The following is a 27,971-nucleotide window of genomic DNA, read 5'->3' on the forward strand; positions in this document are numbered from 1 at the left end:
TGAAATGCTTGATGTTAAAATCCCCTCTTCATTGAAAGAACAGAACTTTAACAAGTACTATAAAGAAAAAAAAAAAAAAAAAAGAACTCAAGGAGGAAGAGAGAGAGATACAGCGAAGGCAGCAGCAAGGAGGTTCGTTTTATCTATCATGTCGCAAGTGATCTTGCTTAGTGCAGATGAGGATGACCGCGGTGGCACGGCTGGATGATTTTGTCTTTCCTAGGGTTTCTAAGTTGAGATGGGTTGGGCTTGTTTTCTTTGTTTAGATTATCTTGATGCTGAGTGTAATCTTGGGCCTATAGGCTGTCTTTGATATGATCTGGACTTATTTTTTCACGTCGACAGTGAGAAGGGGTGATTCAACAATTATTTCTTAATTTATATCAGAAAATGAAGAATTGAAAATATCCAATCAAATAATAATTTCTTCATTATTTAAATAATCATTCCAAATATTTTTAATTACTAAGTAATTCAAACTTTAAACTTACTCAGATTGAGAAGTTCACTTATGATCAAGCTTAACATTGGAGTGCAACTAATCATTATATAACATATTTTTTTAACGTACGATATTAATAAAATTAATTTAATAATGTTTATTTCTTGTTTATAAAAATAAATAATGAGCGTATTTTAATTCACATTAGAAATTAAAGTGAAAAATTTTCGTTTCCACCTTTCATCCTTTATTTAATGCCGATATTGTCAAAGAGTTGATAACTGTGAATCTTGACGCTTGCTGGGCACTTGATAAAGATGGAAGAATCCCCCATCACTTGGCAGCCATGAAAGGAAGAGTTGACATTATAAAGGAATTGATCAGCATTTGTCCCGAGTCAATTAGAGAGAAGCTGGATGATGGAGGGACAATCTTGCACTTACGAGTTAAATATAATCAGTTCTGAAATTATTGGTGGAAACAGTAATAGATGATGAATTTATCAATGCCATGGATGATAATGGCAACACCATTTTGCACCTCCATCCTCAAACTGATGGTGGTGTGATTCAAATCAACTTTTCTTTAATTTTAAATTCTTTAAAATTTTCTTTCCTAGTATTTTTTTTATTATTATATAATAATGGTAGAATCTCACTTACTTATAATTGATTTTAAGAGTATGCTTAGTTTGATTACTTACCCTTAACTTTTAATTTAAAATATATTTTTTTAATTTATAAATTAATTTAAAAATAAATAAATTATTTAAAAATTAAAATATTTAATTAAAAAATATTTATAAGTAACTTAATTTATCAAAATGATAATATATATATCATTGAGTACTATAATTATTATAATAAGAATAATATTGATATTTTATATAATTATTTAAATAATATAATATTTTATTTAATCAAAATATAGTAAAATAAAGGTCATATTGTTTATGATATCTAATTTATTTTAAATAATTTATTATTATTATATAACATTTGATTTAAATAAAAATTTTGAAATAAATTGTTTTATTTTAAAATTTTAATTTAATTTATTAAGTAATTTGATTTAAGTTAATTTAAATTTTTATAGAAGTTTAAATTTATTTAATTTAATTTTTACATTAAAAAATATAATTTTTATTTTTTTTAATGGAAAATATCCAAGAAGGAGACAGGAAAGTTGCAACTGATTCCAAGAGTGGGGTAACTTCGAACATGGACCATAGATTTATCTTGGAATTAATTAGGGCCAAGTCCAGCAACGTATGTATCTTAGCCGTCAAGTAAAGGGTGCCATCATCAAGAAGCAAACGCCCTCTAGACACCACTTCTTTTTTGAAAATTAAATTACTTTTAAAAATATTTCAATTAAATATTTAAAATTTTTAAATAATTATATTACATAATTAATTATTTATTAAATAAGTCTATTACATATAAATTAAAAATATTTTAATAAAATATAAAATTTTTAAAATTTTAAATCTTTATAAATTTAAATTAATTTACTTCGGACTAAACATCCTCTTTACCAGTGAATTTGATTTCTTTCAAATTTCTCATAAAACTTCCTGACACCTTGATTTGGATGCTTAATCGTCATTTTCCAGGAAATTGTAGTTGAAAAGACTCTATTTGGCTGTTTAACACGACAGTTATTGAAGTTGTTGACTTTGAAGTTATGCAAAGAAGACCTGTGATTATTTTTTGGACAAGTAATCAAATCTTCAAATTGAGTCGCTTTATTTTTGAATTTTAATTTATAATTTATTAAATAATTTAATTTAATTTTCAAATATTTAAAAAATTGATTCCATTCAATATTCTCTTAAAATTCTACATTTTAGTGGTTATTATTATTATAATATAAATAAAATTTGATTTTAATAAAAATTTTGAATTAAATTGTTTTTGTTTTAAAATTTTAATTTAATTTATTAAATAATTTGATATAAGTTAATTTTATTAAAATTAAATGATTAGGATATTAGTTGTAATAGCTAAACTGAGTTAAATAATTTTCAGGTCTAAAGTTACAATTAAGATTGTATATATAAATCATATATTTTTTTTCACGGATATGAGAATTAGATCTCACTTGCACTGTTTTTGATGTACTCGTCGCAACCTATGTTGGTGTTATGCTAATTATACATAAAAACTTTGTATTTTTAATCATGCCCCACTTGCACCGTCCCAAAGGTTGGGACGTTGCATTAATGCTTACCTGCAATACAATCATTTTATATATAATAAATCAAATTAATATAAAATTTATATACAACTAATTATAATTAACGATAATAATAATAATAATAATAATATCGTTAAATGCATAATATTGTAGTGAATAATTTTCCGCCGATGGGATGGGACCTTTGTAATATCCGAGAGGGAGACAAGAAATTTACAACTCATTTCAAAGGAGTGGGGTAACTTCGAACTTGGACCATAGATTTATCTTGGAATTAATTTGGGCCAAATCCAACCACATATACATGTTAGCCATCAACTAAAGCGTGCCATCGTCTTTAATTTCATCAAGAAGCAAACACCCTCTGAACACCACCGTGCCACCACCACCTCCTCCTAGCATAGGATGTCTACGGAGAACCTCAACACCTCAATCGAAAATGACCAGCTTATCCTTTATCAAGTATCACTGAGAGGGGATGTCCCTGCCTTTGATGCATTGCTTCAACAAGATGAACTCATTCTTGATAGGGTCGTCGTTTCTTCCTTCCATGAAACTCCCTTACACATTGCAGCCATGCGAGGTCACCTTCACTTCGCTCGAGCACTCCTCAGTCGAAAGCCCAAACTAGCCGACGAGTTAGATTCTCTTTGTCGCTTGCCTCTTCACTTGGCTTCTGCAGAGGGCTACACTGATATTGTCAAAGAGTTGATAACTGCGAATCCTGATGCTTGCTGGGCACGTGATCAAGATGGAAGGATCCCACTTCACTTGGCAGCCATGAAAGGAAGAGTTGACATTATAAAGGAATTGGTCAGCATTTGCCCTGAGTCAATTAGAGAGAAGCTGGATTATGGAGAGACAATCTTGCACTTATGCGTTAAATATAATCGGTTGGAGGCTCTGAAATTATTGGCGGAAACAGTAAGAGATGATGAATTTGTCAATGCCACGGATGACAATGGCAACACAATTTTGCACCTTGCTGCGATCCTCAAACAAGTACAGGTTTGCGGATTCTGTCACTGATAGCTATATAAACTAGCGAAATAGACCCAAAAGAAATGATTCTTTCCGCTTACTCTTGTTCTTCTTTTAAATATGCAGATTACAAAATACTTGCTTTTGGAGACAAGCATCAAGGAAAACGTAACTGCCTTGAACAGGAATGGATTCACAGCATTGGATGCTTTAGAGCACTGTCCAAGGGATTCAAAAGGCCTGGAAGTAAAGATCATTCTGCTTGAAGCTGAAGCAGGTGTTCAGAGGAACACAGGGCGCAGTGTTAGTGAATTCCCATCATCAACAGCACAACGAAATGGAGGCCTAGTCGCCAGAAAGTACAAATTCTGGAATAACTACTTCAAGAAGGTTGGCAAGCGGTTAGAAGAGGCACGAGGCAATATTCTTGTGGCAGCTACTGTAACAGCATCTATGGCTTTCCAAGCTGGGATAAACCCACCTCCATTTGATAAATACAAAAATTTAGCTCCTGCGCCGCAACCAAGCAATGATATTACTACTCCTAAGTTTGCTAGTCTTGATGATCTGCTAGAGCAGTCAGAAATATCTTTCTGGTATTACAACACCCTTTCTTTGATGCTTTCCCTTATTATCATTCTGCTGATGTTTAGTGGAATTCCGTTAGGAAATAAGTTTTTAAGAGTTTTCCTAGTAATTGCCATGTGCGTCACAGTCCTATACATATCAGGAGCATATTATAGGGCCGCGTTAAGCTTCAGAGCGAGAGATCATTGGTGGAGTAGGGCAGGGGTATCCATGATGGTAATTGCCATTGTGATTCCTCTTTTATTTTACTCAATTATATTGTTACATTTGGCTTCCTTCTTGATCTGGCTGGTTCGGAAGATCTGGAAATGTATCTCTAAATTAATATTGTGCTTCTGATAATCAAATTCCTGTCAGCTTTGAATAATATTATCTCAAAAGTGCATGTATAATTCGCTTGCAATAAATTTTTAAGTTTTCTAGTTTTCTCGTGCCGGATTTTCTAAAATTGTGTTAATTAATTCGCTTTCTCATTTTCTCTTTTATAAATATAATTTTAATATTACTAAATTAAAGCTCGATATATCTTATAATTCTATTTGATCAGAGTGAAAACTGCACATTATCAAGAATTGAAAAGTATCATTTTTCTCATAAAATTTGCTGAGAAAATGGAAGTGGAAGAGCGTGTTAGCCACTTAGATTTGAATGCTTAACCATTATTTTCCAGGAAAGTAAAGTAGAGGGGCCCTGCTACTAGCTAAGTATAGCATTTGTTGACTTTGAAGTGATGCAGGAATACGCGTAATTCTTTGCACAGGTAAATTAATTACGTTTTCATTTAAATTTTCAAATTTAACCATTTTAATTATTTAAATATAAATTTTTAATTTATGATCAAACGGTTGTAATTAAGTTGAAAAGGCAACGACTACGTCATGGGAATTCGCAGTCGTGTGAAGGTGAAGGAGAAGGTGATTCCTTTCCCAACTCTCTTTTTTTTTTTTCTCAGTTTTAATAAACAATAAATCTATGAAGCATGCAATTGCATCACTGCCAAACTATGAAAGGAGGCTACAAAATGGATAATTAGAATTAATTGTCTTTATTCTTTTCTAATTTTTCTTTCTTTTAAAAAAAAAAATTAATTAGGATATCAAATGGTTGGAGTTTCCTCTACACCAGTATAAATTCAGAGACCATTCCGAAATTCTTCCTTAGGGAGAAACACACAAAAGCTTGTTTTGGGTATTCTTCCCATTACCCGTTCATTCCTTTCTTTTCCCTTCTCATGACAGAGTTGGAAAAATTTTTGATTGGTTCAAATATAAATATTTTACTAAAAAAAATAAATACGAGACATAATTTTTAACATAATAACGTAATTTGACTAAATAACAGCATACGTTCACAGATAATAATAAATTAATTTTTCATTTTTTTTCATTGTGTGGGGATAATAATACATATAAATATAAATATTGTACAATGATTTCATATAAGCATATCGATATAGAATAAAAAATTAATACTTAATTTATAAATAAGTAAAAGAAATTATTAAATTTGAAAAAATAAATAGTTGTATTTAAAATAAAAGACCTCACTAAAGTAATACTTTTCTAAAAGCCAGAGGAAAAGCTTTAATTTTTACTTGAGCTCCCTAGCTCTCCCCTGGCTATTGGTGATAAGGTTCATGCCTGCATAACCAAATTGTAGAGAGATCATGCCACAGTATGGTTTAGAAGTCTCAAGGAACGGAGCCGGTAACCTTGGTTCTTCTTTTTCTTGGGAGAAGGATGGGATCTGTCTGGAAAGGAAAGGAAAGGAAAGGAAAGGAATGAACAAGTAATGGGAAGAGAGGGAAGAATTACCAAAAGAAGGTTTTCTATTGTTTCTCCCCATGGAACAATGGTCTGAGTACTTATGCTGGTGCCATTTGAGTTAATTAATTAAGAAAGGAAATTAGAAAGAAATTAGAAAAGAACAAAAAGAATTAGTTCTAATTATCCTTTTTGTAATTCCCGCAAGCGAGTAGTGTAGAAATACAGAGAGAGAGGTGAGGTACACGTAGTAGCAGAGTAGTGAGGATCTGAGTCACCTTTTACAGATGGATAGCAAGTATCCATTTTGAAATTAAGCAAGTAGTCATATAGAGAGAGAAAGAGAGAGAGAGAGAGACAGGTGGGGGCCACGTAGTAGCGGAGTAGATAAGATTAAAAATGAAAAAGAAATGGGAAAGAAAGTAGAAGAAAATAAATGGGACGCGTTTTCACCAACTTCACTATGCTGGGCTGAAATTCACATTAAAAATACATAAGCAACACCTTCCTCTTCATGACCCCACTCCCATTCTCACAAACATAGGTAAATGGCATTGGAAAATGGGATTATGGCTGCTGTCACCTTGTCATAAAATCCATTCCCAACACACAAGCATAGTCATCCATTGCAACAATAGAAAAATTAATGACCACACCACACTCCAAAATTTACCACCACGCTTGCCACACACCATGCGTGGGAATAGGGACTTATCGCTTTCAACCAGCCTTTTTTGTTTGGAATGCCACACACCTACTCGCGCTTCTTCAAGCCACAGAAATTTTATCTATCTCTGCATTCCCTAGCTCCACACAACACACGCTTAGGACATCCCATCCACCCCGAAGAAAGAGGAGAGAGTCGGTTATTCCCATTCCTGGGCCCACACCCGCTTGAACAACACAAATTCATCCTTGATCCTCTCCATTTAGCAAGCAAAGGAAAAACACAAAATCAAACAGCACACAACACAACCATACACACACAGAAACCAAGAAAAGAAAGAAACAGAGAAAACAAGAAGAAGAAGGGTATTGCTAAGCTATGCTATGCTACAAAATGCTTCTTGTATCTCTCTATTCTCTCTCATTGCTCTCTACTCTCAACTACAACAAACAACTACAATTACAAAGAGAGATACATGCCCCCCATATACATGCCACCAATGCAGCCCTAATGATGGCTGAATGCCAACATGACATAATGACTGATGATCATGATGATGGTAATGGATGAGAGGCGGCAAATGGTGATGGTAGACAAGAGGATCTAGAACCCTTAGGGCCAACCCTGGCCAAATTATTTGGGTGGGTTTAATTTGGAGAGGCAGTGGTGGGTCACACTCAGAGGGCACACCACTCTTCCTTCTCCTCTGTTCATGGTCCATCATGCATTTGCACGCCCATGCCCCACATGTATGCCATGTGATGGCCACTCCCACTTTCCCCATCATCACCCACGGCCCCACTTAATCCTACCACCACACAGTGATGCAGAGTGTCCCAACACCTTTCATCATGTTGCATGTGCGCGCACTCTTGGCCCATCTAGCCCCCCCATTATCTCTCCCCTCACAATAAAACCCCCCGTGATGATGATTTGATGTCATGCCATCCGTACCAATGCCGTGCCAATGCCTTCAGCACTGCTTACTGGTGTTTGAGGTTTTAGCTATTATTAGAAAAAAATTTGTGGACTATCCGGGAGCAATTCTGATGGGGTAACAAACACGTAGGGTTCATATTCAGGTGATTAACTACATTAAAAAGTAATTAAGTACATTAAACAAAAGAAAATACTTAATTAACTTATTGGATATTCTTACTTAGTCACATTAGGCAAAATTGAAGAGTTTCTTGAATTGTGGGTGCGTACAGGGTGGAAAAAATAGACTTTAAAGAAGGTGAGGTGTGCCCAGCAAAAATGGTAGGGACTTAAGAGTGCAAATACACTGCAACACAAATACGCAATCGTTAAAGTTTATTTAATGCACACAATTTATATAAAAAATTATGATTTAAGAGCAACTAAAAAAAATTGACATGAGTTTGGATTTAGATTTATGCACTTATTGTATACGATTTAATTATTCTACACAAATCTCAATGAACATACTTAATTTAATAGTTATAAAACTCATTCTCAAATTCAACTTATATTAAACGTTCAATTACAATTTTAGTAATAATAATTTATATGAAAATTTTGATCCTTAGAGTATTCATATCTGTTCTAACATTCCAGGAAGAGACAGCCGAGGATTACCTTCCCAATTTTCCATCAATTATTTGTCCTCGGATTTCTTGGATTAGCGTCCATTTCAAACATTTCTTATTTAATTATGTATAGATACTTAATAAACTTAAAATTGAAATTGAACAAGTTAATTAATTTGTTTTGTTTGATATGGACCTGTGCTAGATCAATACTTCTACTATGCTGGGCTGAGCAACATGGCTTATGGCTGCATGGCGATAAACCACTAGAACATACTGGCTCATGCCACGGTTGAGCGAGACTTTGGTGATAATGTTCATGTCTGCATAGCCAAATTGTAAAGCGATCATGGCAAAGTAAGGTTTATATCTCTCAAGGAACTTCTATTGGTTAAGAAACCCCAATAGCCAGGGGAGAGCTATGATTTAGTCAAATCACGTTAAAAATTGTGTCTCGTATTTATTTTTTTAATAAAATATTTATATTTGAGCCAATCAAAAATTTTCCCAACATCGTCATGAAAAGGAAAAGAAAGGAATGAACGAGTAATGGGAAGACTACCCAAAATAAGCTTTTGTGTGTTTCTCCCTAAGGAAGAATTTCACAATGGTCCCTGAATTTATAGTGGTGTAGAGGAAACTCCACCCATTTGATATCCTAATTAATTTAACAAAAAAAAATTAGAACAGGATAAAGACAATTAATTCTAATTATCCATTCTGTAAGCCTCCTTTCATAGTTTGGCAGTGATGCAATTGCGTGCTTCATAGATTTATTGTTTATTAAAATTGAGAAAAAAAAAAAGAAGAGTTGGGACAGGAATCACCTTCTCCTTCACCTTCACAAGCGCGAATTCCCATGACGTAGTCGTTGCCTTTTCAACTTAATTACAACTGTTTGATCAATCGAACTCTTAAATTAAAAATTTATATTTAAATAATTAAAATGGTTAACTTTGAAAATTTAAATGAAAATGTAATTAATTTACTTGTGCAAAGAATTACGCGTATTCCTGCATTAGGTATATTCGATGCACTAAAAAATAGTGCTCCCTCTCTCACAGAAAGTGGGTCCTTCCTATTATATAGGAAGTGAGTCCTACATGATTATGAGAGAATGTGTATATGTACCGGGCGCACCTAATAATTTCTCAGTAGCAGGGTCTCTCTAACTTCACTTTCCTGGAAAATGATGGTTAAGCATTCAAATCTAAGTAGCTAACACACTCTTCCACTTCCATTTTTTCAGAAATTTTATGAGAAAAATGGGACTTTTCAATTTTTGTTAATGTGTAATTTTCACTCTCATCAAATAGAATAATAAGATATATTGAGTTTTAATTTAGTAATATTAAAATTGTATTTATAAAAGAGTAAAGGAGAGCCAAACCATTAATACAATTTTAGAAAATCCGGCATGAGAAAACTAAAAAAATTTATTGCAAACTTTTTAGATAATATTATTCAAAGCTGACAGGAATTTGATTAAACAGAAGCACAATATTAATTTAGAGATACATTTACAGATCTTCCGAAACAGCCAGATCAAGAAGGAAGCCAAATGTAACAATATAGTTGAGTAAAATAAAAGAGGAATCACAGTGGCAATTACCATCATGGATACCCCTGCCATACTCCACCAATGATTTTTCGCTCTGAAGCTTAACGCGGCTGCATAGAAATATGCTTGTGATATGTATAGGACTGTGAAGCACATGGCAATTACTAGGAAAACTCTTAAAAACTTGTTTCCTAAAGGAATTCCACTAAACATCAGCAGAATAATAATAAGGGAAAGCATCAAAGAAACCGTGTTGTAATACCAGAAAGATGTTTCTGACTGCTCTAGCAGATAATCAAGACTAGCAAAATTAGAAGGAGTAATATCATTGCTTGGTTGCGGAGCAGGAGCTGAAGCAGCGTATTTATCAAATGGAGGTGAGTTTATCCCAGCCTGGAAAGCTATGGTTGCTGTTACAGCAACTGCCACAAGAATATTGCCTCGTGCTTCTTCTAATTACTTGCCAACGTTCTTGAAGTAGTATTGGAAAAGATATTTGTTACCCTTTATGTAATTATCTTTACCTAAATTAGCTGCTGTATAAATATAGTAATAAGCTTTATATTAGCCTATAATAAGGGAGTAGTTAGTGCTGTAAATGTATTGATTAGTGCAGTCTCTGTGTATAAATTATGTACATCACGTTTGAAGAATATATACAATTTTCTTTCCTATCATTTCTATCTTATTTGACATGGTATCAGAGCGCTGATCTTGGTACTCTGTATAAAATTGTTCACCTTCTTCCGCTCGTTTTTCAATGTCAAAAGAAGTTTCAGACCAATCCAAATCAGACATTATGGATCCATCACATCCATATTACATCCACCATTCTGATCAACCAGGACACTTGTTGGTTCCAACTAAGTTAAACGGAACAAATTATCAATCCTGGTATAAAAGTATGACGCATGCTCTCATTGCCAAGAAAAAATTTGATTTCATTGATGGATCTATCAAAATGCCATCATCCACGGAACAGCCAACCGAATTTGAAAAATGGAACCAATGTAACAGCATGATACTCTCATGGATATCTCATTCAGTTGAACCTGATATAGCATCCGGCCTCATGAATGCCGAGACAGCCAAACAAGTGTGGGATGATCTTCGGGATCGCTTTTCTCGTAAGAATGTCTGCTATATTCCAAATCCAAAAGCAATAGCAACAATCACTCGTGGACAATGTCCGTGGCAGCCTACTACATCAAAATCAAAGCTTTGTGGGATGAATTAGAGATTCATCGACACGATGACTTGCAATCGCACCAATGATCACTGCATCGAAGAGAGGAGGATAAATTGATGCAATTTCTCATGGGGCTCAATGATCCTTACAAGATTGTGAGATCCAACATATTGCCGATGAAACCATTACCCAACGCTCACAAGCATACTCCATGATCATTCAAGAAGAAACCCAAAGAATGATTGGTCCAAGCATCACCGAGAATTTCTCCAGAGTACCGCTGCTCGTAGTCGGTCAGTCACACAAAAAGGTGCTAAAGGAAAATTTTGTGAACACTGCAACAGGTCAGGCCATGATATTGATGAGTGTCGCAAGTTAAAATATCATTGCAAATTTTGTGACAATAGTGGGCACACAGAAGATCGTTGTCGACTCAAAAAGGCTAACCAAAATGCTAGATCCATACAATCTAGCAACAATCAAACTAGGGGACGTTCAGCCAATGCTGTTGAAACAACAATTGGGGGAGACAACAGTACGGAAAGCTCCGGATTTCCAGTTAATTTTACCAATGAACAATTGCAAAAATTAGCACAGGCTTTGACGATGATTAATCAAAATAAAAATTCTGGCAATGGAGATATATTCGCTAATGCAGCAGGTATAATCTCTCCATTTAATGCTTTTTCAAATTCAGTTGTTAAGCCTTGGATTCTCGGATACGGGCTACTGATCATATCACCTCTGATCCTTCTCTTCTCACACAAATTCAGCTTCCTTCTGTTCCTCTTGTTAATTTGCCGACTGGTGCCACTGCCAACATTACACATACTGGCACAATGTCTTTTAATTCTCAACTAGTTTTAAAATATGTGTTGTGTGTTCCCTCATTCAAATTGAATCTAATGTCTGCCAGTAAAATCACTAATGCACTCAATTGTTGTGTTATTCTTTTTCCAAATTTCTGTGTTTTACAGGACCTGGCTACGGGGAAGATGATTGGCTCGGGTAGACAGAATGGCGGACTCTACTACATACATCCTTCAACCCCTTCACCAGCTGCATATCACACATCTCAGTCTTCTTATCTATGGCATTTGCGAATGGGTCACCCATCCTCATCACGACTTGCACCCATTCTATCTTTTTTAAAACTTTCCAGCAATATTGATAATAAATGTAACACTTGTCCTTTAGCAAAGCGCACTGCCCCGCTCTTCCTACAAGTTCTATATCTACAAAAAGTTCTTTTGAAATCTTACATTGTGATGTTTGGGGACCACATAAAGTCCCTACACATTCAGGGGCGAGATTTTTCCTTAGCATTGTCGATGACTACACTCGTTGTTCTTGGGTCTTTTTAATGCACAATAAATCTGAAACAACATCTTTGTTACAACGATTTGTGGTTTTTGTTCAAAATCAATTTCATAAATCAATTAAAATACTTCGTACAGACAATGGTACTGAGTTTCTTCCCATAATTTCTTTTCTACAAAAAAATGGTATTGAGTTTCAAAATACATGTGTCTATACTCCGCAGCAGAACGGAGTCGTTGAACGAAAACATCGTCACATCTTAAATGTTGCTCGCTCCTTACTTTTTCAATCAAATGTGCCACTTCATTTTTGGGGAGAATGTGTTTTAACAGCCGTATATTTAATCAATCTGCTTCCTTCACCCTTACTCTCTAATCAGTCCCCTTATGAAAAATTATACCAAAAGCCACCTCCTCTTCAACATCTCGTGTGTTTGGGTGTGAGTGCTATGCCACTATTGTCCAACCTAAGAAAAAATTTTCTCCCCGAGCTACACGCTGTGTTTTTCTTGGCTACCCACATCATCAAAAGGGATATAAATTACTTGATCTTGTCTCTAATCAAATTATTATCAGCCGAGATGTTACCTTTAATGAGAATATCTTCCCATTCATGACTTCTGAATTACATTCCTCTTCTAGAACTGATTCACCATTATCCTCACCTCCACCATTATTGCCAAATCTTGCCATAGATCCTGCCACCTTACCAAAAATAAATTCTGATCCTTCCTCAACAAATTTAGATGATACCTTCCATAATAATATCGATTCCTCCATTCACAGTCCATCACCAAATCCTTCTGCACCTATCGAAGCCCAGCCACTCATTGATCAACCCAATATATCACCACTTGATCCTCCACGCCGTTCCACTCGAGATAAACATCCTCCTGCATGGCATGATTCTTACATTCTGTCTACTCAAACCAATGATCCTACCGGTAAAAGGGTTTAACAAACAGGTACAAGGTATCCACTCTCATCTTTCCTTTCTTTTAATCGTTTCTCTTCCTCTCATAAACATTTTCTGGCAAGCATTTCTACTCATACAGAACCATAGACATATGATCAGGCCGCCGGTCATCCCCAATGGGAGAAGGCTATGACTGCTGAACTTGAAGCATTAGAACGGAATCACACTTGGTCATTGGTTCCTTTACCTCATGGTATTAAGCCTATTGGATGTCGTTGGGTTTATAAAATTAAATATAATTCTGATGGAACTATTGAACGCTATAAAGCTCGATTAGTCGCTAAGGGCTATACACAGGTTGAAGGGATCGATTACAAGGAAACCTTTTCCCCAACTGCTAAGCTCACCACTTTGAGATGTCTTTTGACTGTTGCTGCTGCCAGAAACTGGTTTACCTATCAATTAGATGTGCATAATGCATTTTTACATGGTAAATTAAATGAAGTGGTATATATGCAACCGCCACCTGGATTGCGCCGACAGGGGGAGAACACAGCAGGTGTCGGCTTCATAAGTCCCTCTACGGTTTAAAACAGCCTCCGTAAATTGGTTCTCTACATTATCCAATGTTCTACAAGAAGGCGGCTATACACAGTCTAAAGCTGACTATTCCTTATTCACCAAAGTTAATGCATCATCTATTACTGTTATTCTCATATATGTTGATGACATATTATTGACAGGGAATGATGAACAGGAAATTAATCGCCTCAAATCTTATTTACTTCAAAGACTTTCATATCAAGGATTTGGGCGACCTCAAATATTTTTTGGGGATTGAGTTTTCCCGTTCCAATCAAGGCATTTTTATGTCACAGAGAAAATATGCCTTGGATGTGCTACACGACGCAGGACTCACAGGTGCTAAACCGGAGAAGTTTCCGATGGAACAAAATTGCAACTTGGATCTTGATGACAATGAAAAATTACACGATGCTACCAAATATAGAAGGTTAGTTGGCAGATTAATTTATCTAACTGTGACTAGACCGGACATTGTTTATTTAGTTCGTGTGTTGAGCCAATTTATGGATGAGCCATGTAAATCTCATTGGAATGCGGCAATTCGTGTCCTCAAATATGTGAAAGGAAATCACAGTCGTGATTATTTTTGCCATCTAATAATAATTTGCAATTAAAAGCATTTTGTGACTCGATTGGGGAGGTTGCGAACAACTCAAGATCGGATCGTGGATATTGTATTTTCCTTGGTCCTTCTCTCATATCTTGGAAATCAAAAAAGCAGACAAATGTTTCTAGATCATCACGAGGCAGAATACCGAGCAATGGCGAATACTTGTTTGGAGCTAACTTGGTTAAGGTATATCCTTCATGATTTAAGAGTATCACAAGTAGGTCCTTCGCCACTTTACTGTGATAATCAAGCAGCACTTCACATTGCTGCAAATCCAGTGTTTCATGAGAGGACAAAGCATATTGAGATAGACTGCCACATTGTTCGAGAAAAAATGATGTCAGGAATTATTCGTCCGGCGTATGTTTCAACTAAGATGCAATTGGCAGATATTTTTACTAAGCCCTTAGGCAAAGAAACCTTTGAATTTTTACGCAGCAAGTTGGGAGTGTTAGATCTCCACTTACCAACTTGAGGGGGAGTATTGGAAAAGATATTTGTTACCCTTTATGTAATTATCTTTACCTAAATTAGCTGCTGTATAAATATAGTAATAAGCTTTATATTAGCCTATAATAAGGGAGTAGTTAGTGCTGTAAATGTATTGATTAGTGCAGTCTCTGTGTATAAATTATGTACATCACGTTTGAAGAATATATACAATTTTCTTTCCTATCATTTCTATCTTATTTGACAAGTAGTTATTCCAGAATTTGCTTTTTCTGGCAAATAGGCCTCCCTTTCATTGTGCTGTTGATGATGGGAATTCACCTAGTCTGCGCCCTTTGTTCCTCTTAACACCAGCTTCAAGAAGAATGATCTTTATTTCAAGGCCTTTGAATCCCTTGGACTGTGCTCTAAAGCATCCAGTGCTGTAATCCCATTACTGTTCAAGGCATTTACGTTTTCTTTGATGCTCGTCTCCAAAAGTAAGTATTTTGTAATCTGCATATTTAGAAAAATAAAAAAGAGTAAGCAGAAGGGATCATTACTCGGCAAATTATAAAATACATCCAGTGCACTAAAAAATAATCTACAAACTTGCAATTGTTTGAGGATCGCAGCAAGGTGCAAAATGGTGTTGCCATTATCTTCCGTGGCATTTACAAATTCATCATCACTTACTGTTTCCACCAACAATTTCAGAGCCTCCAACTGATTATATTTAACGCATAAGTGCAAGATTGTTTCTCCATAATCCAGCTTCTCCCTAATTGACTTGGGACAAATGCTGACCAATTCCTTTATAATGTCAACTCTTCCTTTCATGGCTGCCAAGTGAAGTGGGATTCTTCCATCTTGATCACGCGCCCAGCAAGCATCAGGATTCACAGTTATCAACTCTTTGAAAATATCGGTGTAGCCTTCTGCAGAAGCCAAGTGAAGAGGCAAGCGGCAAAAAGAGTCTAACTCGTTGGCTAGTTTGGGCTTTCGACTGAGGAGTGCTCGAGCGAAGTGAAGGTGACCTCGCATGGCTGCAATGTGTAAGGGAGTTTCATGGAAGGAAGTATCGACAACCCTATCAAGAATGAGTTCATCTTCTTGAAGCAATGCATCAAAGGCAGGGACATCCCCTCTCAGTGATACTTTATAAAGGATGAGCTGGTCATTTTCGATTGAGGTGTTGAGGTTCTCCATAGACATCCAACGCTAGAAGGAGCTGTTGATGCTGGTGGTGGTGGTGGTTGGAGGGTGTTTGCTTCTTGATGAAATTAGAGACGAAGGTAATATATATATATATATGCAGTTGATGGCCAATTTATGTCGTTGGAATTGGTCTTTATAGGTAAGTCTATGATCCAAGTCTCACTTCTCCATATTACAAGTCAAGTTTATCTTAGAAAATTCTTACCTAAATATGAGATTATGGATTCAAAGTATAAATATGAGATTTATATCATCATTCATTTTATATTTTAAATTTTTATATTTTAAATCTATAATAGATCAGATTTAAATAAAAAAAATCATATTATTTTTATCTTGTCCTTCTTAAATATTATTAAGGTCCTAGCAGAAAATTATTCTCATATTTAAATTTTCTCGATCTCTCTATTATAAAACCAAAAAAAAAAAATGTTTAGCAGTATAATTTCCAGAACTATTTGAAATTCATTGATATATCTTGCAGACATATAACAGAAGGGATAATCCATGTCCCTCTTCTTGCTACTCAGAGAAACATGTTTCACATCTTTCCTACAAATTTCACCAAATAATATTTATGATTTTTAATAACTAATCTCTGTAATTAGTGGAAATTTTTCATGAACATGCATGCAAATTAATTTTAGGTCTTTTTTTTAGCATAGTTGACTGGTGAGAAATCCAACTCGAGATTTAACTGGCAATTAATTTTTGAGATAACTCTAATATTGCTAAGCTAAAATTTATTAATTGCTTTTAAAATATTTACAATTAACCAATTTAAATTAGACTTTGTCAAACATTTTATGTTGAGAAAAGATTGAAAAAGAAAAGAAAAAGAAGGGGATATGATTGATTATAAGTCAATTTGGTCCATTATAAGTCAGTTTGGTCCATTTGACTCTTATTACATATATATAACTGATTAAATATTTAATTAAGAATAAGTAAAACTAAAAAAAGAATATTCTTTTTTAATAATTTTTCACGAAATACATCATTCATTGACTGCATATTAATTAGGAAAAATTCTTTTATCGATCTGGTTGACTATGGACATAAGACATAATCACTCATGATTCATACATTTAATAAATAAATTTTATTATACATTTTATATTTTGAATCCATAAGAAAAATAAGAAAAATCTCAATTAATTACTTAATTTTTTCTAATATTGAGTCACTTTCTTTTAAGTTTCTCATATAACTCCCTGAAAAAAATAGAAATGAAAGGGTTTTTTTTTTTTTTTAATCAAATATAAATACTCAGGTTTAAGGAAAGAACACACACTACTTATGATAAAATCATGAAAATTTTACAATGGAAGAGTAGTTAGCTACTTGGACTTCCATGCTTAATCATCATTTTCAGGAAAGTGCAGTTAAAGAGACCCTGGGCTACTTTTAGCATGGCTTGTTGACTTTCAAGTGATACAAGAACACGCGTAATTCTACGGACTCATTACCTGTTCTTGCACACGTAGTTTTGTTTGAAATGATTTTTCTAATCAAATCATTTTATTATTCGGATGGAGTCTCAGGTTCTCTAATCCTTGTTTGTTCAATTGTTCTATTCCAATTTGGAAATGGTCAAGGCTACTGACAAGCTACCAAGGCAACACTAGTAAAAATCTAATTGTCAAGACTGACTAATTTCAAACTTCCCATGCATGTATTGTGCAGTGACCTGGAGATAGACCCTGCAGCTATCCTGTAATGAGCTTCAACAACTGGGTTTTAACTGAAACTTAATTTGTCTGCAACTATTCATTAGGAATTTTGGGTAAATCTTTTCCAAAAACCCTGCATTGACCTTTTTGTTTTTTTTAATCCTGAAATAGGAAAAAGGCCCTTGATCCAAAAGGACCAATTGATTCTTCAAATAGTTTTGCTAACCTTATTCAGTGAAACACCCTTAAACATTTCAGCTTTACTCGGTCACCTTCATTTCACCATACTCGTTCTAGAATTGAATCCTAACATGTCCTCATACTTGATCGAGATGGTAGAATTCCTCTCCATCTAGCTTCCATGAGAGGCAAAGAGAGTTGAGCTCCTTCAGGAATTGGTAATGATGGAGATAGTTTTCCACTTGCGTGCAAAATTTAACCATCTGTAGACTTTGAAGTTATGGGTAATGATGACCAAGAAAGATGATATAACTAGAGGTAATCAAGCTAGCAACAAAATCTTATATTATCCATCATGTTAAAGCAAGTGGAGGTAATTAATTAGCTACCCATGTTTTCTAATTACATTCTAGTTCCTTGTATGACAGGCAAATTAAATTAATCACCAGATCACATATTATATGTGTTATTACTTAGTGATAGCTGGACCATCAAATGTAGTGGCTTGGTGGTAAACCTTTGGTGTTGGTGATTTTCAACTCAAATTCAATCACATGCATCAATGTGAGATTAAATATTATCTATATTATAGCTTGATAGATTTTTTTTTTTGAAATATATTAATTTTCTTCTTTACCTCAAAGATTGTTTTTTTCCCTCAAAATGAAAAGAAAGTTTATTTTTTACATTGTAAAATTTTAAATTTTAACTTTAATTAAAAACAAACAAATAAATAAAATAATTGAATACAAATAACAATCAAAGCTTGGAAGGTAAAATAGCGCTGACTATAATTGATACACGTGTAGGTTCATTACTGTTGCGGTGGTACACACACGCCTCTTCATAGGAGGCTGTCCTGTCGTTCTACGGACGAACAAAAAGTAATGCAAGAGTCTCAATCCGCTGTTGATGATACCACAATTCCAACAATAGGCGTAACACATGATCAGTCAGATTCTTGCCACGTTGCTCCTTCCCTTCCAGATAATGAAATAAGGATTTTCGTTAATTTGAAATTAAATATCTCCTTTTAGTTTGGAGAATTACAAGTCTCATTGGATCCACAGGGAGAGAGCAGGAGTGGTCTCGTACATCGAATACCGCCTCAGCTCGTTATTTGGATAGGGATCTCAGGTCAGCTAACGTGCTAGCGGACAGCAAATAAGAGATGTTAGCCTGTTACCATGCCCACAAAATCTTACATAAAGTAGAAAATCATCACCCTCCGTTGCATTTCCCTCTGTGGGCCCCATGAATGAAGAGTCACGAGTTAGGATCTCATAGTTTTTTATATGAAAACAGGTACGGATAATTCCTCGGTGAGCCCGCTACGGGCAGATCCAGACAAAGGAAACAAACCCTAACCAAATCCTCATAACCCAACAACCGCCACGTGTCCGTCAATCTCACACTCCGTCCACGAGCGGCCTTTATCCTCTCCTCTCCTCTCTATCATTTACCTAAAAACAACTTCTCTATTCTCCGGTTGCCCACAACTCTCGCCTCCTCTCTCTTTTAGCTCTTTCATTTCATGTAAATATGTGTTCTACACTCCCTTTGTAGAACCTGCAGAGATCCGAACTTCCGGCTGAGGGTTTCCAATCGCCGACGGCGGCGATGATTCAATCTCCGGTAAGGCCAATCGAGAATCATCATCAATGTTAGATCCATTTGTTTTATTTCGCCTTCGATCCAAACTTTGGTTCCACAGGAGGAAAAAAGAAAGCACTTTTACCTAATCAATTTGATACATTTTGTTTTGTATGTTAGAAATCTTTGTAGTTTGTATCATATAGCGGAAACCTTTTGTTTTTGCATAGTTTGTTTTCCGAATTTTGTACAGTTTGGGACGAGGGATTTTCTTTTTGTTTTTGTGAATATTGGGAAAGTGGCAAAGATGAATTTGAGCGCGGCTGAGGATGAATCGGAGCAAGAAATTCATATTCCTGCCGATATTGATTGGGAAATGCTTGATAAATCGAAATTCTTCTTCCTTGGTGCTGCGCTCTTTTCAGGTGTATCGGCTACTCTTTATCCTGTGGTTGTTTTAAAAACCAGGCAACAGGTTGCCCAATCTCAGGTTTCGTGCATGAAGACAGCTTTTGGGATTGTCAGGCATGAGGGTTTTAGGGCTTTGTATCGAGGATTTGGGACCTCCTTGACGGGTACAATCCCTGCTAGAGCACTGTACATGGCAGCGCTTGAGGTTACCAAGAGTAACGTGGGGACTGCCACTATCCAATTAGGGTTTCCAGAGGCGGCGGCAGGAGCGATTGCCAATGCTGCTGCTGGGCTGAGTGCAGCCATGGCAGCTCAACTTGTTTGGACCCCAATTGATGTTGTGAGCCAAAGGCTTATGGTTCAGGGAGGTGGTTTAAATTCCGTTCCTAATGCGTCAACTTGTAAATATGCTAATGGGATTGATGCGTTTAGGAAAATTGTCCGCACGGATGGACCGAGGGGATTGTATAGAGGGTTTGGGATATCCATTTTGACATATGCCCCATCAAATGCGGTTTGGTGGGCTTCATACTCTGTTGCTCAGAGGATGGTTTGGGGTGGTGTGGGTTGTTACATTTACAAGAAAGATGAAGATGGGAATGAGAATGGGTTCAATGCATTGAGACCAGATTCAAAAACTGTAATGGCAGTTCAGGGAGTCAGTGCAGCGATGGCAGGTGGTTTTTCAGCTTTAATTACAATGCCACTTGATACAATTAAGACCAGATTGCAAGTTTTGGATGGGGAGGAGAATGGGAGGCGTGGACCAACTATTGGGCAGACTATTAGAAATCTGGTTAGGGAAGGTGGTTGGACGGCTTGTTACAGGGGATTGGGGCCTCGCTGGGCTTCAATGTCTATGTCTGCAACAACAATGATCACTACCTACGAGTTTCTGAAACGGCTCTCAGCGAAGAACCAAGAGGTTTTGCAATGACAAAAAAAAATCTGAAAAAAAATAATGAGAAAAAAAAACGGAGGTTTTTTTTTTCTTGTATCTGATCTCTGTCTAAATGCTGTCCCTTGCTCTCAACTTGCCATGTTTTCTCTTTTTTTGCTTTCTTTGTGTTACCCTGCCTGCCTGAGATGACCAATGTATGAGTATGCAGGTTTTCACTATACATAAATTTTTTTTTCTTTCTTTGCTTATCAGTAATGTTAAAATATCTAATTCTCTGGAAATTCGGTTTTGTTTGCGGTATGAATTCAAGAATGTCTAAGGATTAATATTTCCAAACAATTTGCACTTTTCTTGAGTGCCCACCGCGACTGAATAATTCAGAATGTTCAAGATTCCTTTGATTGAAAAGAAAACAGCGTTTGGTCTCAAGAGTGAATGAACCTTGTGAATCTGGCATAGTCATGGACTTCATTTAAGTGCTCAAGCATTAGCTTTATACTTTTTTTAGGTTAATCAGAGATGTCAATTTAGTAGTTCATATCACAAATTTTTGTTTCTTTTTGCCATTAGTGAGCTTATCAGTGGAGGCCAAGAAAAGTTCGGCTTATTGAATTTTGTTGTGTTTGTTTTGGATAACTGTAGTTAATGGTGGGGCTAATTAGCTTTTGGATGGATCTGGGATTTGCAGTCACTGTTACTTAGTGGTCCCATTATGTCCATCTTTATATTTTTGCGTTCAGCTAGGAAACTGAAACTGATTGAAATCGAGAAAATGATATTGTGATAACGCATTTGGTTTTTATATGCTGCCAATCTCCTTTTGAGCTGTAACGTAATTGTAGCCCATAAAAATGTGTTCCTAACGTATGCTATCTACTGGTTATTCTGTAGAGCCCTTTTATAGCAATTAAATTTTGAAGTTGAACTGGTCTCCTATTTTTTTAAGAGCATTATTCTAAGTAAGATAATCATCAAGATTTCTTTAGGTCTAAATGGACCTTGGGGATCTGGTCCAGTTATATAGTGTATGGATATCATTTATAGACATCATCGACTTAGGACCAAATGAACCTGGGTAATTCAGTAGTCACAGACTTTAAGGTAGTCTATATAACATCATTTTGTTTCTGAATTTATCTGAGCCACCCATTAAAGGATCTCTTAGTGCTGATTGTTAGTGAGAGGACAAAGTTGAGGAGTTTCTGGTTTGGTGTTTTTGGGTGGGTGACTTCAATGATGGAAGTGGGACTTATGAGGTCATTCAAGATTGGATTACTTGATCCACCACCTCTACATGTCTTAAATCTTCCAAGCTCTTATCATTTTCCCCCTTAATGCAGCACCCTCATTCAGCATTAGAATGTCTTCATTAGGCTCCAAAAGAGTTTCTGGCTTCAAACAGTTAAAAATCTTTCGTTATTGATTTTCAGACACAGTTGTGAGTAGTAGCCCCAAGAGCCAGTGCTTGTGCAAAGTCTTCTCTTCATGCTTCTTCCTATCATAACAAAAGTAGTCTTTTCCTCCTTTAATACTGCTATCATCCTTCACTAGCATGAAATTGAGAATTTCAGAAGTTAAAATTTCAAGTTTAACTATTTCACTCTCATATGGATTAAACCTACATTAATCATGGTTACTTTATTAGCTTGCATGTTATTTCCATATTAATTAACTCAAATTTTGATATATTGTGTATACTTAATTTTTGTTATGTATTAAAATATACAAATAAATAATAGACCGTTGAAAAAGACAATACAAGATGTACTTATTATCATTTTACCTGAGCTAAATTGTGTATGATTGGTAGTGTTTATTCATCAATGTACCTAGGTGAACTCACAGGCTGTGTAAAAAATAATCTAAAACCTAAACAGGAAACTCTCTCTGCCAATGAAGATGAAAATAGTTCTTTTGATTTGATGTTTTTGGATGATAGTTATGTTTTCTTGTGCCTAGTGCTCTAAATTCTTTTGTTTTTTATTTTTTTTCCTTTTTGAGTATATTTTATTTTTCTTTTTATTAAGTTGTAAGCATTCCCAAGTGGTGCAGAAAAATATTACCTTGGACCTGCCACTATAAATTACTTGTGATTTGAGAAAGGAGATAGCTTGGACAGCATTTGGATAGATACTACTAGGTGATGTGGTGGGTTATAAATTAATAATACTGATTTTTTAAATCTCTAAGGTCTAAACTTTGATAAGGGCCTCAATATGGTTGAATCTATTGAATCCAAAATTTTGATTATTTAATGCTTGATTTGTCCACTCTGTGCACAATGTCATGGATTTGAACCTAAACTAGATTTTGATTATCTTCACTTGTTATTTTATATAATCACAGTTTGGCCTTTCCTATGATCCTTTAGCTTTTACAAATAATACATTATCTGCAATATATCTATCAAAAGCATGTTAAGGGTAATTATTAATGTAGTCTACAAGCACAACAAATCCAAAGCCTCTGCTCAACCCACCTCCAATCAGCTGACTAAGAGGGCAGTTTCCACTTTGTTTTGTTCTATAGGGTAAAAAAGGTATATAACAACAGTGATTATTGAATAGGTCCATGGCCTACTCTCCTGTCCCCTTATATAATTGTTGAATGTCCCTTTCTTTCTTTCTTTCTTTGATTGAAAACATAGTTTCAAAGGCAATGGTTGTTGTGTGGACCCACATGAGTAAATGTGAAAATACAACACCAACCCGTCTTTTGGTTTTCTTTAAATTGACTGGGAAAGGAAATTCTAGTTCTAGTATTGCGAAAGATCCGAGGATTCAAGGCCATTTGTTTGGTAGATGGCATTGATCGAGTATTTTTCAAATGAAGAAGAACTTCAATTTTCTTTTGGTATTGACCTAAATCAAAATTTTTGGGACTTGCATGTGAAAGAAAGAAGGGAAAAAAATATATAATTTCAAAGTGATGGATATTTTTCAGGGTCTTACCAACTCCACAAGCAAAAAAGTCATGAAAAGATATAGAAAATTAAGAATAGGATAATGACATATAATATGGACAAAAATAGTACAAATTTATTGGGTGAAATATTATTTTCTTAATCTATTAAAGTACTTGTATTTGCCCTTTTTAGAAGAAACATGGGAATGCTCATCAAATAAAATAACAAGGTAAACGGAAATTAGTTAAAAGGCCTAAAAGAAAGATTTATCATTCACCTACCTGATAAATCCAAATTTCAGAATCACAGCACAGGTTTGAGGATGACTAGTCCTTTTCCTGCATGCCATATCTTACAAAAGTTCTTCCTTGTCAAACAATGACTTAATTTCTATGATGCAGTTTTCAACAATGCACGAGATCTATGATGCAAGTTATATAGACCAGTAAATGCAGATCATACATATGTCATGAATAAGTATTAAAAAGAGATTTTCCTAGCAAATCGGACGAGAGAATTAAGATGTTTCCAACTAAAGAAGGGTAGAACCTACACGAACTACAGCTACACATTGGAAACTGAGGTCAACCAGATAAAAGTACTCATTAACACGTTGCACCACCCACTAACACACTGCACTAATAAAAGATCCAAGAAAGAAACTGATTACTAAACTAATTAACAGAGTCCACCTAAAAGAGAATACGATGCCAAAGAACCACAGCCCTCACCCATATATCAGGGGCGAGCCCTCTTGTTACTGCAGGAGGGGCACTTGTACTGCTTAATATGCTCAGCTCTAGCAGGGGTGATCTTCACACACTTTCCATGGAACCACTTCTCACAGATGTCGCAACAAATCCAGAATTCATCAGATGCATAATTCTCACCACATGCACCGCATAATGTCTCCCCATGCTCGTCATCTTCTTCGTCCAAGCCCTCATCTTCATCCTTTGGCTCTGATGATTTTGAGAACTTTCCCTGAGATTCTCGCTGCTTGCCACACAAACATATGAAAGCAAAAAGAGAACAGTTAATATTAGTTATTTATCCTCATTTTAGATATCTAGCACAAGAATAAGCCAGGGCTAAACAGTTCAACTGGATTTGTTCTGACCAAAACTGTTCCATGCTACTATTTGTCAGCCAAAAAAAATCCACAACTGAGAAACGGGGTTGCTGATGGTCCTTTAGTCACAAAAATAGCTATATTAACACACCAGGGAGTAAAACCAAAGTATTATGAGAATGCCTTCTTTACCACTTTGGGGTTTGATTTGGATTTGTTGCTATTGTGATTGGTAACAGACGACTTCTCCTTCACTTGTTTCTTCTCAGCACCAGTCACAACTTCATATATAGTCGGAACATCATTTATCATATTAAAAAGTCGCTTCCTGCATCACAATTAAGAAGATATTGTAACGACTTCTTGTAAAGGTAACTAATCCAATATCAGAGTGATCGCCTACTTCAAGATTAAAATGAACATAAATTAGCTTGTTTATTTTTATGTTTTATTGACATTGAAGATACAGATGGTTAAAAGAAACCATAATTAGACTAAAGTAATAAATCAGATGATCATTGTTAATAGACAAGAAATCACCATATCTCCAATCATTCAACTTTAATCCAAATATACCTGTCAGCTTTATCAAATCCAAATCTGGCACCAAAATAGAAGGCCACAGAAAGCAGCCATGCATCACTATGGACAGCGACTAAGGATAACCAGTCCTTATCCTGCATGCCATCTCTTGCAAAGTTAATACCAAGTGCAGGCTCAGGAAGCTCTGGAGGCACTTCTTCAGCAGGTAAACTGACTTCCCATTGCTCACTGGGAAAGCCATACAAGCACAGATTCTCCTTCTCTGAATATACAATATACATAGATCAGTTATAAAGACCATAAGAATAGTTATTAAAATGTTCCTCATTTGACAAGTGGGAAAGACCACACAGATAAAATCAACTCCAGGGTTGTAAATGTTAGAAGCAATGGAAATCAAAAGCTCTGATGCAAAGTTCTAGAGCAGATGCCTAAATCTAATATTTTATTAGTATTCAAGTGTGTTTTTGTTTTTTCTCCAAGGGAATTAATTACCTCAACTCAAACGAGCTGAATCAAATGAAATTGAGAATTATGATTTCCGAAAGGTAAAATTAGATGGCCTATTTTTACTCCCTCTCTCCCTACCTATCGACAAGAAGGCACTGCCACTACTTTGGTTATCCTCTAACTTAACAAAAATTGAAAAATCAAGTCTCCCAACCTTAGACAACAATGTATGGTGGTATAAACTTCCAAAACTATCTACAAGCTTTTCAATGCATTTCCCTCCTCAAACACAGTGACTATCCAACACTTTGTCTCCTATCTCCAATAGTTAAGTCTACCAACAAAGCTTTGGGCTTTGACATAACCCAGTACGATTTTTTACTCCATATAGTGCATGCTATTCTTTCCAAATGGCAAGATTGTCATTAATTCATGTTTTTCAAACCACGCAAATAAATATCAATTACCCTAGGTGCCTCAGAAGCCATGGATTCAATAACAAAACATAATATCCAATACATACAGAAATCAAGTATAAATAAATAAATAAATCCAAGGAAATTACGATATCATTTCGTCTAAGAATTAACCCAGTAAGTAATTCAATTCAAGCAAAGAAGAAAAGCCTATCTCACCTGGATCACATTGCCGATAGAACTCTTCAACATCTGTAATAACAAAACCAAAAACTCATATCAATCTTGAAACGTGCATCTCCTAATCTCAATGAACAAAAGCTCACTTGCCCCGGTGAGTTTTCTAGAATTCAATCATTAAACCAAACTATGTTCTATTATTTGTTGCTAAGAAAATATAGCTCAAATTAAAAGAAGATTTTATTTAAGCGGAAAAAAAGGCACCTAAAAAAAAAAATCTCCAGTCGTCCAACCTCAAATAATAGAACTACACTGCGCTACTTGAAGCGGTTTTTCACTTCCCAGAGAATACAACATAAAGAATTTTTTTTAGTAATTCACACTTTTCCTCCAATCTCCAGTTCCTCGGATTTTCTCAGCAACCAAGCAAAGACCAGTTTACACCTGTATGGTAATTTTCCAGTCAAGTAACTCGAACACAACCCGGAGAAAAGTCCCTCGATTTTCACAGGAAAATTGAAAACAAAGTAAAATTATGACCAGTAAGTACCATTTTTAAACAAAAATCACCATAGTGAGAAAGACAAATTCATTACGCTCGATAAGCCAACTACATCGAAAACCGAGAAAACGAATTACCCAGCTCAAAAAAAAAAAAGTGACCCAGAAAAGTTGAAAACTGCACAATTCCATTAAACAAAGGCAACGAATTCAAAAGGAAAAGATGGATAAATTTGGGTTAGCACTTACCAGTAGTAAGCGCCTTAATCAAACCACCTCTGCGGCCCTTGAAATCCTTAAAAACCTCTTCCACTGTGCGTGGGTTGTACTGTGCTCCTGCTGCTGCCCCCTCCATTCCCTTTTCAATCTCACTCTCTCTCTCTCTCTCTCTCTAATGAAATTTCAAACTCAGTTTTTACAGTTTTTGTCTCCGTAAATATCAAAGTCAATAACTTTAATAAAAGAAAAGAAATTCAGAGTTTTGATTATGAAGGGTTTGTTTTTATATATATACACTTCAATCGAAGACGGAACCGAGGAGGGATATACAAGGGATTTCTGCCTATTCTAGGGGTATTTTGGGGGTTTCAATTTGCTAACGGATTTGAATCTGCGTTTATCTGTCGGGTTAACTGGATTTGAATATGTGATTTTGGAATCCGATGGATTATCCAATGCCTATTTCTCGGGAAAATAATACATAGTTCCTAGGTTTGATGGATTTTCATTTTTGAAAGGCATGTTTTCCTTGCAGATAAATTTGTTTCAAATTAACCTTTAAAATAATTTACTGAATTTTATAAAGATTTAATTCAATCCATTCTGTCTGATTAATTTTTATATTTAAAATAAAAAGTTTTATTAATTTTTATTTTAAAAAAATTATTTTTAAATAAATAAAATTTATATATAATTATATGATAATTTTTTTAATTCTTTTTAAATAAATGTTTTATTTCAAATTCTAGTAATTTTTTTAGTAAAAATTTAAATTTAGATCTACCAGCAAAGTAATATACTTTCCAATAGTCAGCCTATACACTTAGTGAAACTTTTAAAATCATGATTATTTTAATAACTACAATTCCCTCTCTCTCCACAAAGATATATTTTTTTTTTAGAAAACAAA

The 27,971-nt window shown here is 35.1% G+C and overlaps 3 protein-coding genes and 1 pseudogene across 4 annotated transcripts; 2 read left to right on the forward strand and 2 right to left on the reverse strand.

Annotated features, from left to right (window-relative positions):
• Positions 1–2,873: 2,873 nt before the first annotated feature.
• On the forward strand, positions 2,874–4,631 carry LOC131169002 (ankyrin repeat-containing protein BDA1-like). Its single transcript, XM_058149089.1, has 2 exons — positions 2,874–3,649; positions 3,749–4,631. The coding sequence occupies exons 1-2, from the start codon at positions 3,047–3,049 to the stop codon at positions 4,547–4,549; spliced, it is 1,404 nt and encodes a 467-aa protein (XP_058005072.1). The 5' UTR covers positions 2,874–3,046; the 3' UTR covers positions 4,550–4,631.
• A 5,009-nt stretch (positions 4,632–9,640) lies between these two features.
• LOC110635777 (ankyrin repeat-containing protein BDA1-like) lies at positions 9,641–16,014 on the reverse strand (annotated as a pseudogene).
• A 3,308-nt stretch (positions 16,015–19,322) lies between these two features.
• On the forward strand, positions 19,323–21,056 carry LOC110635767 (uncharacterized). Its single transcript, XM_021785213.2, has one exon. The coding sequence runs from the start codon at positions 19,771–19,773 to the stop codon at positions 20,809–20,811; it is 1,041 nt and encodes a 346-aa protein (XP_021640905.1). The 5' UTR covers positions 19,323–19,770; the 3' UTR covers positions 20,812–21,056.
• A 3,046-nt stretch (positions 21,057–24,102) lies between these two features.
• LOC110635759 (PHD finger protein ALFIN-LIKE 3) lies at positions 24,103–27,325 on the reverse strand. Of its 2 annotated transcripts, none has more exons than XM_021785194.2 (5): positions 27,092–27,325; positions 26,381–26,413; positions 25,329–25,557; positions 24,945–25,080; positions 24,103–24,679 (listed from the first exon to the last, which is right to left on the reverse strand). In XM_021785194.2, exons 1-5 carry the CDS (start codon positions 27,195–27,197, stop codon positions 24,419–24,421), a joined length of 765 nt encoding a protein of 254 aa, XP_021640886.1. In that variant the 5' UTR covers positions 27,198–27,325; the 3' UTR covers positions 24,103–24,418. The 2 variants fall into 2 exon arrangements, with proteins under 2 accessions (XP_021640886.1, XP_021640888.1); XM_021785196.2 differs by having other exon boundaries at positions 24,103–24,676; positions 27,092–27,321.
• Positions 27,326–27,971: the final 646 nt, after the last annotated feature.

The sequence above is a fragment of the Hevea brasiliensis genome, chromosome 6 (assembly GCF_030052815.1).
Source record: "Hevea brasiliensis isolate MT/VB/25A 57/8 chromosome 6, ASM3005281v1, whole genome shotgun sequence".
Classification (NCBI taxonomy): domain Eukaryota; kingdom Viridiplantae; phylum Streptophyta; class Magnoliopsida; order Malpighiales; family Euphorbiaceae; genus Hevea; species Hevea brasiliensis.